General features: G+C 46.8%; 1 protein-coding gene across 5 annotated transcripts in view; it reads right to left on the reverse strand.

The window, feature by feature from the left end:
* LOC126548575 (carnitine O-acetyltransferase-like) overlaps positions 1-1,592 on the reverse strand; it is a 51,269-nt gene extending 49,677 nt beyond the window's left edge. For 2 of the 5 annotated variants that reach the window (XM_050196811.3, XM_050196809.3), the window contains exon 1: positions 1,122-1,589. In XM_050196811.3, the coding sequence (XP_050052768.1) occupies positions 1,122-1,271 (150 nt within the window). In that variant the 5' untranslated portion in view covers positions 1,272-1,589. Of the gene's footprint in view, positions 1-1,121 lie in introns of all 5 variants that reach the window. The other 3 variants (XM_055063316.2, XM_050196813.3, XM_050196823.3) reach the window with 3 other exon arrangements.
* Between the last annotated feature and the right edge of the window lie 10,085 nt (positions 1,593-11,677).

Consider the following 11,677-nt stretch of genomic DNA (forward strand, 5'->3'; position numbering starts at 1 on the left):
CACGTGCTCGTTTCGCAACGCCCTACAACACAATACACACGTTAGCGGGTAAACAGAGCTAAGGAAACACAGGAAAGTGAACCAGACCCAGTGGTGTAGAAAGACATGCGTTTCGGGGTGTAGGGGTAGAGTCCCCCCCCCCATTGCCCTCCTTGGCTGCGCGCGCCACAGGGCAGCGCTGATCACAGCGGGTTGCACAGCAGACGGAAGAGTGGACAGGGGCGCTTTCATAGACGATTTCTATTCGCTTTTACGCCGATTCGTCGCTGAATGGCGCGGAATAAACGAGCGTGGCGGAATCTTGCCTCGAAAACCAAATTATCTGCTATGGAGCCGTTGTCTTTGACCAGAAGGGGCTGACACAGTGTTCACACACAGCTGGCAAACCCAACCCGTCCCGACGGACGCGTTTGTTGCGAACTCACAGAGAACGAAGTTCAGTGCGTGTACAGTCGGCCACAAAAGTTCACGGGGGCGCGGGTTTCACGACAAATGTAAATCTATACGTTCTCTTAAGGAATGTCACTTCCGATGTAATGGATCACGGTGTAGTTCGAAAAGACTAAACTACACACTGAAACTTTCAAGTCAAGACTATGTGGCCAGGCTTCGCGAGAATTGGGCATTTTCGCAAATCCCGTCTCCCGTACGCTTTTGTGGTCGGCTGTTACCTCGCGCAGCCATAGCGCCCGTATGCTCGATGCGTGGAAAGGCCTCCTTTCTGATGGAGGAAGACGTGGTTCGCCACTCGCGAATCACTTCCTCCGAGAACGAGGGCTTCTCACTGCACATCACTTCGACAACCGGGCCTTTCTGCGGTCCGGGCATCGCACGTTTCTGCTCGGCCGTCGCCACAGCTCCGCCTTCAGGTACCTCCTCACGTTCCCGGATGGGCTGTTGTACAAATTGTAAATGCGCCGCGCCTGGCTACCGCTCTACCGGCTACCGGTCGCAGGGCCCTGGCTAGCCACGGGCCCTGTGACCGCCTCGACTTTATCTCTCTCCGCTTTGTGTCCCCTTCCCCCGAAGCGCTGAGACGTGCTCCATAGAGGGTTACGGAAAATAACATCCTTATCCGGTCCACAATCGTTATCTCTCTCTCGCGAACGGTGCGCGCCCACCTTTCGAGAGGCGTCGAGCTCCTGCTCGCTCAGTATGGGCTGCAGCGAGAGCCACAGGCGCTCGAGCGTCTCCTGGAGCGCCGGCACGGGCAGCTTGGGCAGCTCCTTCTGGCGCGACAGCATGATGCCCTTGACGACCCGGGACACCATGGCCGGCGGGCGCCGAACCACCGGCGGCGCGCCGCCGTCGTGGCTGACGGGCCGTCTGCCGCGAGAAACGACCGCTGCTACGCGACGACGCGCCGCAGGCCGCCGCGGTTGCCCGTCGCGGCAGCTGATGATGATGGCCCTCAACCGTGACACGACCCGGGGGGACAAGAATAGTAGTGGAATGCAAGAAAGAAACGTACTTTGCAGTAACGAAAACTATATATCTCTGGGAAATGGATGATACTGGAAAAGCAAAAAATAATGCACGATTTGGCAGTCAGACAAGCGAAATGACGATGATGAAGCCTCAGTTAATGGCACAAACCCACTATGGGGGGATAGCCCGCGAATCGGGTGGTAGTATGATTGAAAAATAAAATAAATTAGTTAATAAGTAAATAAGTAACACAAAAAATGAATAATCCAAGATGAGAAATAAACTGTTAATTAAGGAGATAAAGTAGTGTTTAATACGATAGTGAGCCTTGCCTTGATAGGAGTAGTAACAAGAACTTATTACTGAAATACATAACGTAAAGGGTACACTTAAACATGAACAAGTTAAATTTTGAATCATAATATTAATAAGATTTTAACTGTGAATTTGTGTTTTTACTTTTTGAATTTTCTAAATTGAAGAAGTAAATCAATTATGAAAACGATGAAATATTAATAAGGTAGCCTTTTTGTGTCACATAGGAAATTATGAATGGCTAGGCAAACGTTCCTGTGGCTGTATCCTAATACCTTTGCTCCAAGGGAGAGTATAACGGTTCTGCTTAAAGGCAGTCCTAGATTTCGAAGCGGAATTCCTAGACATCGTTTTCGATGAGTAGAAAACCGCCGACACGATAATAAAAATGATCGATGGATTCCAGCTCATCGCAGAGGTAGCATAAAGGGGATACCGCCAGACCACATCTGTGCAAGTAAAAATTAACGGTTGGAATACGGCAACGGAGGGGGGGGGGGGGGGGGCAGCCTTAATTGTAAATGATACTTCGAATTTCCGCCGGTTAGGACACCATTGTCGGCTCCAAGAATAATTTAGATGCATAAAGTCTGTAGATTTTGCTAATGAGAGGCCTTCTTCGTCTTCGGTCAAAGAAAACTGCTGATATCTGGCTGCAATGATGCGCGCAGTTGCCGGCAGCACAGATATCACCGGACCTGTTAAAGAAGCTCGTGCTAAGGAATCGGCTATTTCATTAATATGAATGTCTCGGTGGCCTGGGACCCATACCATATGAACTAAAGTTAAGTGAGGCGGAGCTAATGAATAAAACGTGTTCAATGTTGTCGACTTTGTAGACGCAGTAAGTTTACTGCATACAGATAGAGAATCTGTGACGATAATAACTCTTGTAGTGTGAAGGGGTAATTTTGGCAAGGCAACAACTATTGTCAGAAATTCGGCCTGAAATATATATATATATATGAACGTCATATGTAACTCATCAGCAGCGCTACTCGCCTTCTTCGTCTTCCAGCTGGGAAAATAATATGAAGTGTCATCGTCGTTGTTGGATGTAGTCTTCAACGAAAACGCAGCCATAAAAATAGCTCACCGCTCACCGTGAAAATAGAAACCTCGCTCACATAAAAAGCGTAAATGACCGTCAGACGTATTAAAATCAGCGAGGCGGTAGACGATTCAGCGCCCCGCCGAAAAGAAAGACAACGAAGATCGCAGCACGGACGGCGTAGTCGAACAGTGTTGGACGCGCCATTCTTGGCCCATTTCCTGCGTGTACCACCAATCCCGAGGGCAATAGTAATAGCAGCAGCAGCAGCAACAACAGTGCAACCTTACAGACGCCTCAGCTAACTGATGCAACGCGAAGTGGAAGATTTTCCCATGGATGCTATCAAAGTGAGTGGTACCAACCGACAGCACATTTAAAATTCAAGGAGCATTTTGTGGAAGGGGGAGCAGCGAACAGGAAGTATATCAAGCCGCTGTAGAAATCTGATTCAGAACAGGTGCATGACACCCCAAATGAAAAGGTGCAGGGTGCCAGTTAAGGTGTGCACGGGCTGCACCCACTCTCAAGGGTGCACTTCACCGCGGCGGAAACTTGCCTTGAACCCCGTTCAATCGAACACGGGGGTGTAGAGTGCAACGCTTCAGTCCTCACAATGCGCATCTTCCATGGGGAGACTGAGATGGGGCAAGCAATTACTCGAGGCTATCTCATGTTTTCTTTCTTTTCTCCTTGTTTTAAATAAATACTCACACTGGCGTAACCTTGCAAGTATCGTCATATGCCCAAAGTCTTATCATAAGTGTATTTATTTATTTATTTATTTATTTATTTATACACATACCTCACAGGCTCCAACTGAAGTATCGCGTGAGGGGGGTAAGAGAAACAACATGTAGCGAACACAGGAGAACATAGCTAACAACAAATCAAACAATTGAAAAAATTGAAAAGAAAGACGCCGTTTAACATCAAGCAAACGAAAAACAACAACACTCTGGACGATCGGAAACGCGCATGGCTCGTCAAACTCCTGGCAAAGAACTGCAGACGCATGTATACCTATAAACTGCTTGCAAGGAGCGAGAATGACGTCAATCAAGTCACATGGTACAAATGAAACAACGTGTGCGCATAACTACGGAATCGTTTTTTTTTTTTTGTTTCTCTAAATGATTCAAGATTATTAATTTAAACAATGTGGCTTGGAAGATCGTTCCAAGCTGCTATTGCCAGATGTAATGCAGATTTGTTAAATGCATTTGTGTGGCCAAATACACGTGTGAAAATGTGTGCGTTATATAAGCGGCGAGATGTGCGAAATGGGCGGGAAAGGGGTAATGTAGCTGCGTGTTGACTGTGAGTGATTTTGTGCAGTAAGCAAAGTAGAGCTATCGTCCTTCTAGATTCAAGAGATGGGAGTGATGGTGATTTCTTTATAGCAGTAACGCTAGAATGCCTACTGTAATCTTTCGCAATGAAACGTGCGGCACGGTTTTGAGCAGATTCGAGAGAATTTATTAAATATTCCTGATGTGGCGACCAGATGGCGGAAGCGAATTCGAGCTGAGGACGAACAAAGGTTCTGTACGCTATTTCACGAGGGGGTGAAGGGGTTTCACATAGGTTTCGTTTTAGGTAACCAAGTGTGCTAGATGCTTTTGCTGTAACATGCTGTAATCACTCGCATGTGCAGCGTACGACGCCCTGTGATCAGCAATTAAAAGTGTCCGCGCTGCCGCCGAGAATGTGACCAGTCATGCTTTGCTGTCCGGAATAATAGTTCGTACGTCTTACACAACTATCCCTATGTGCCAGGTAAATACTCAGGGATGTGGCTCGAATAACAGAAGTATGAAGATAGAGAATCACTTTTAGACCCTCTTGGGACAACGAATCAGCCCCAAGCAGTGCAGAACTGCTCGCAACAGGAATCTGTTGAAACTTCTCGTTGACGTTTTACAGCTGGAATAAATAACAGCACAGTTTGGGACATGAAGCCAGCCGCAGATGACGTCACACGTCAGGGCAGTTGGGGAAATTAATCACGTGGTGAGCGAATGAGTGAAAGAACTTTATTGGAGATCCGGCGACGACGCGAACTCGTCGCGCACCCGGCTATTCCCACGTCGCGACCGGCAGGTCTATAGCCTCTGACCCGGTCGCGGGCACGCCGGACTGCCAGAATTTGCTTGTCTAGAGCTGGGCTACGCAGAAGCGAGTACCACTCCTCCTTGCTGAACTTCGTGTATCTCGACCCGCACTCTCCCAGAGCATGTGTGCTAGAGTGGAGGTCTGCCCGCAGTACGGGCAGGCGTCGTCGCGATATACGTCGGGGTAAACTTCGTGTAGAACGGCCAGACACGGATACATCCCGGTCTGTAAGTCTAAGAGAAACGGGTTGCGCCCTATTCAACTTGGGGCGAGGGGTGGAAAGACCCTTCTAGACATGCAGAAGAATTTCATAACCCATTGTGAGTAGCGGGAGCATCCCTGTGGCCGTAGGGGAGAAGGGAGTGAGCGCTCCTCACAGAGGAAGCGCGGTCGGTGAGGTCGCGCGCAGCCTCGTGAGCAGACTCACTGAGGTTCGGGGGAGCACCCTCGACAGACCCTACGTGAACGGGAAACCAGCGAATCGAATGATGCCTGAGAGCATACGGACTCGAGACGCTAAGAAGACGAGCAGCTTGCTCGGCGATGCAACCCTTCTGAAAAGCCCCAACTGCCGTTTTGGAATCGCTATAGATCTCGGACCCACGACCGTCTAGCAGGGCGGCGGCGGCTTGCTCGGGGACTTCGGGGTCTGAAGTGCGAATTGAGGCGCTATTGGAAATCTTGCCGCTGGAGTCGACGGCGACAACGGCAAAGGTCTTCCCATCGCTGCAGCAACAAGACAGCAAGCTTCGTCGACGCCGCGGCATGCCGCGGCATCGACGAAGCTTGCTGTCTTGTTGCTTGATCTGTTTGAGGATCGCTGCTGCTCTGGCCTTGCGTCTGCCCACGTTGTGGAAGGGGTGGACGTTTCGGGGCACGGGAGCCACTTCGAACTTGTCTCGAATGGATCGGGGTACTGACCATCGGGAATCCCGCAGGCTGGTAACTCAGCTCTTTGAGGATGCGTTCACCTGCCGATGTGGTGGTAAGACGAGTGAGTTGCGCGCGTTCTTGGGCTTCGGCAATCTCCTCGGCGATGTTATGCACCCCCAGCTTGAGGAGATCCTCGTTATGGGTCCTGATGAGAAGCCCGAGAGCCCTTTTGACTACTTTGTGGATGAGAGCGTTGAGCTTGTCTCGCTTCACTTTGAGCCAGTTATGCATAGAAATCGTGTACGTGAAGAGGCATAGCACGAAGGCATTGATCAACCTCAGGGGATTGTTTTCCTTCATACCTCGGTGTCGGTTTGCGATTGTGCGAACGAGGCGGAAAGCGTTGTCCGTCTTTGCGATGATCTTGCGGAGAGCTGTTCCGTTCCAAAAAACGCTGACGGCAGTCAGCCCGCGATGGATGGATGGAAGGTAGGAGCGTCCCCTTTGAAACGGGGCGATGGCAGTTGCCACCATGCTCTGATTTTTATTTTGCCTTTTATTTTTATTTTTATCTGTGTTGTGTACGTGTTATTGAATTTCTCGATTTTCTTTAAATACGTCTTCCTACCCTTTTAACCTTATGTCACCTCTCTGCTTTTGAGCCACCAATCCTCCAATCACCTTTTGCTAATTTCCACCGCATATTTATTTACATGACTATTATTATCTCTGAACCCTAGGGCCTCAGGAAGGGTGACTGTGGCCGCATCGACATCGGGCTTGATACCATCACATTTTAGTATGAGGTGTTCCATTGTTTCTACATATTTACCACACACAGTACATGTGTCTTCTTCTTCGTTAAATTTCTTTTCATAGCTCCGCGTTCTAAGACATCCTGACCTAGCTTCAAAGAGAAGGGCACTGCCTCTTGAGTTATCATAAAACGCTTCCTTCCTGATCTGCTGTTTCCAGTATCGATATAGTTCCACACTGTGCTTCTTTTCCATTGAATTTATCCAATTTTTACCTTCCGCGTTTTTAAACTGTCGTTTAATGCTCTGTCTTTCTTCGTCCTCGTGTCTGGCATACTTACTGGTTAGCTTCCTAGTTCTTTTCCGCCATTGTGAGTCAACGCTCTTTCTGTATAGGTATTTAAACACTTTAGCTTCTTTAATTTCCTCAGATGTTTTTCGTATAGGATTTTACTCCGAGCTTCCCGTGCTTCGAACGATGCCCAGCCCATATCTCCCTGTACTGCTTCGTTTGTCGTTTTCCCGTGGGCACCTAGTGCTAACCTTCCCACAGCTCTGATTTACTTCTAGTCTCGACTGAACCTCTGCCCTTAAACACAGGACCGCATTCCCGAAAGTGACCCGCGTCTGACGCAGGTCAACGCCTCCTGTGGGCAGGTATGGGCACGGCCAGTCTGGCCGTGGAGCCTGTGGTGGCAGCAATCTCCTCGGTTAGGGAATTCCGCCGTTCCGCCGCATCTGGAACTGTGCGGGCGTCGCTCCCACTTTTGCTTTGGCGGCGCGCACCCAGATAAGTTTTTTTTGGAGTATATACTAACCGCTTTCCACACGTTTTCGGTGTGTACAGCAACGGCGCCGCTCTCTCTAGCAGGCGCAGTAAAATGCCGAGGCTCGCGCGTATGAAAGCCTGGCGGTTTTTCTCGATAGCACTGGGCTTGTCCAGTGCCTCATATTTTACGGGGGGTGAAGCCTGCCAACAGTTGCACCATCAGGCCCATAATCTTACTTGCAAAACCATATTTCCCCTTCACCTAAGACAAGCTCTTCCAAATTCCTATATATGGCCTTGGGATAGTCCCAGGCACACAGGAACCCACCACTTTCTCCCAGTATATCGTACCTTTATTGTTTGTGTGTGACAATTACCTGAGTGACAGCAGAGCAGCTCGCAGCATCCGCCACTTTGACACACACACCTCCCATTGAAAAGGGCCCCAATTTTGTCGATGTATAAATTTTCACGCACGCTCTGGAATCAGCTGATTCATGGCATAAAAGAAAGGCAGTATGTTTGAATGGGTTGTCTTCCTTTTGTGTCACATGCACGCACACGTGCGCACACAAGCATTTTACAGCGAAGCTGTTTATGGCTAGGCTTCCGTGCTTTTTTGTTTTGCATACACAAAAACTTTCATCAGCAGCAATGGCTCGTACACCCCTAAGCAAGCAAAAAATGCAATGGATTATCCCTCTTGTAATGCGCAGGCAAGATGTGTGTGTGCGTGTGTGTACGCCACAGTGTGGTCCATGCAAATGTATATAAATAAATGTGTGCATACACAATGATGACCAGTGGTCACAATGCAACATGGCGGACATGGCTAGCGCACCGGAGTTATTTTACCGCACGAACCGTGCCTCTCCGACTAGAACAAGTTAGTCTAGTTTCCTCTCCCGGAGTCTAGGGCGAATCACAGTTAAGAAGTGTGCCCTGATTTTAGCCTCCCCGCGATAGCCACGCCGGGGCCACTCTCCCCCGAGCTCTGAACCTTCGTGTGCGCTTCCTCGCCGTGGCAGATGCTGCACACATGCTGCACAGGCGACAGGCCCACTGCGAGTTTGATGTGGAACCTTAGTCCCGCGTACGACTTCTCATGCTTGGTGCACCGCTAGCCGTGGTTAGCCAGCGCAGTGGTCGCGGGTTTTCAAGCGATTTCGCAGTGAGCCTTTGTCCGTAAGCTATGACTGCCACACTGTGGTGTATCCGTACGTGTTCGTTGGCAATCTCTGCATCCTTCTCTGCGCCATTTCGGAGAGGCGATGAAACCTGCTGTGGCGTCTTTTGTGCGCAGCGGAGTGGAGGAGCATTGTGTTCGTTTTCTGACCTTTCACTGTTGGGTGAGCCTCGAGCAAACCCATCTTTACACAATGCACGTTGTGAAGAAATCTCAAAGTTCCTGTTTCCCCATGGAGTTGGGTTGATTCGAATAATCACATTGTAAAACGGCGTATTACCGGGTCCTCGTATTATTTGTGTTGCGCTCATACCATGATCCACCCGAGTTGTGACAGTCGGGCTTGTATAAAGCAGCATAGCTTGGTGAATCGAAGTCACAATGACCACCGATCAAGACAATAATTGTGTTCATACCTTTGCTCAAAATTCTGTGTCACCTCTGTGCCGTGCGCTCAACAGCTTCGCAGGTCATCCACCTTCACAGAGCGAAAAGGCTCATGATTTTTTAAAATCTTTTCAGTATTTCGAAAAAACCCGCAGCAGATTGAACAATTCTACTCCTTGATCTGAATTACCTGAAGAGGTGGACATTACTAATTGCATGAGAAATTGCAATATATAAAACTGCAAGCAGTCAAAATTAATTCATAGCCCCCACTATATCTCTGCCCCGAATTGCCTTGTGACGTTAAACCCGTAATTTGATTTGACAACTAATTAGCAAAATTTCATTAACATTTAACTAATCACTATACAGTACATGCAGCATTTGATGGATTCAAGATGGATGGATGAATGGCATGCAAGGTGAAACTTCCACTAGGAACTAAATTTGAAACTAGCACGGGTTCTAGATGAGTGGCCTTAAGCTTGCATCAATATTCACTGTTGTTACTTAATTCTTTTTAACAAAATACCATTTTACAGAGTGCAGGACAAATTCAACTGGTATACCAATGCACTGTCGTATATTTCGGAGAATAAGTATGTTGAATCTGATACCAGCGATTTCAGATTCATAAACTGCAATATGTTCACTAAAGTGATTAGTTAAATGTTAGTAATGTCCTCTTTAAGTAATCCAGCCCAGGTAGCAGGAATGCACTATCTATCACAGGTAAGTGTTTTCTTTAATGATGCACAGAGTAAAAAAGAAAAACAAATACTATATATATCAAAGTGCAGCATGCGAAGTTATATTTGGAGTGCTATGGCTTCCACTGGCAATAGGGAGAATGGAAAGGTTCGAAGGTAAGCCTTTCCTTTTTGTAACTCAAATAATACAAAGCACTTTTAAAACATTAATGTAGGAGTAGATTCATTACCCAATGTACCTTTACGTCAAAAATATTCTGAAACTTCGTTAAACCACTGCACGGCCCTTGTCAAGTTTAGAGATGCCCAATGTGGTGGCGTGACAGCAGCTATGGTGTTCTGTCATTGCCAGTTCCACTATTCTTCATGATGTCACAAGATCGCATCCCAGCTGTGGTGGCTAGATTGCCCGAGATTGAGGCAAAGTGACACTGTGTAAGGATACCTTGGAGCACATAAAATAATCTCAAATGATCAACTATGGTGTTGCTCACAGTCCACACCAATGTGCAGCATTTTGGGATGTCAAACAGCAAATGCAGTTTTTTTTCTTTTTTTGAAAACAGCTACACTTAAGCACTTGGCACAATGATGTAAAATTATTATATTGGATATGAAGCCCTTGTAACTCATCTCAACAGAAGGCCAACAGAAGGATTGAGATTACATTCCAATATGAACAAGAACTCATTGCACAAAAGCAAATGTCTGTTCTGCCCAGCAGATGTAATGCATTTGGCATTCACAGTACAAAACTAGCTGCCTAGTGTTTTCAAGGACCCCATGCTCAAGTGCTAAACTAAGGCAGCTTAACAAAAGGAGAGTAAACATGGCATTCTATGAATTAACTTGTGTATGTAAGAGCTTTGGCATTGCAACTCGCTTTCTTTATGAAGTTGAACAAAATAAAGGCATGCAAGGACTAACTAGGAACAATACGCCCCTCACCCCACGCTACAAATAGTTTACAGCACCACTCCAAAAGGGTTCCTTGCTGCTCGCATTTCTGTTTATTTCAAAGCACTGCACAACTTCCACTACCTAGTATTCAATTGCTTCATTCCTTCCCAACATGAGATGAAAACAAAGCAGATCATACTTTCAACAGATCATTCCCCAGCAAGGTGACATTCAGTTTATTAGGGGTGCTCAAATATTCAAAAATTTGATTATGAACCCAATAATCATTGCTATTTGAAAATTCACTATTCAACATTGTTGAATTACCATTTTCCTCAAAATGGGGGACAACTTATTGGAACCTCAAGGGAGAGAGACAGATGGAGAGACAGAGAGCAGGGGCTGTTCCAATCATTCTGTTGCAAGAGAGCTGCAGTTGTGCACAGGCACCATTTCCTGAGCAAACTCGCGGGGCAGATAACTTCTGCTCAAAAACTGTAATTCAATAAGAATGTGTCACTTTAAGCAGCCTATATGTAAATTTGTCTTGATTTAGGCAAAGCAATTTATTATTTAACCAGTCTCACCATATTTGCATCTCTTTAAAAGGTGCTGTGGTATCACACTTTTGTCCTTCCACGAACACCATACTGTGCATCTGGTTATGTGCTGTTTCATTGTTTCATTTCTGTCAATGTTACGGTACACCAGATAACTGAAAACAGAAGTTTCTCATCTACAAGCTCCTCAGCTTTTCAGCATTGAGTTGCGAACGGCACTACCTGCATGTATTAAATAATGCAAATGTGCCTTATTTTTCTACCAAACGTACTCTATGCAAACTATACAGTAAACTTTGTTTAGAAATGAGGAAATATTCGAAGGTCACTGTTCTCCAAATTCGTATTCGATTTGAAAATTTTACTATTCGAACACCCCTAGTGTTTACTAATATATTTCAGGTTTTTTAATCTTTGCCGATAAACGATGCATGCTCGAAATTCGCGGGGCTGGTGAACACTAGCAGTCGCGTCAAGTAACACTACATCGATATAAGCATATACGAAAATAAAAAGGAAAGCGCGAACTTGAATGTTTTGAGCATAGTGCCCTTCATTTTAAGTTCTGCATCTAAAGACATGACGGAAGATCTCTCGATTTTGAAGCGAAGTCAGTGGCCCTGAATAC

This window comes from Dermacentor andersoni, chromosome 1 (genome assembly GCF_023375885.2).
Source record: "Dermacentor andersoni chromosome 1, qqDerAnde1_hic_scaffold, whole genome shotgun sequence".
Classification (NCBI taxonomy): domain Eukaryota; kingdom Metazoa; phylum Arthropoda; class Arachnida; order Ixodida; family Ixodidae; genus Dermacentor; species Dermacentor andersoni.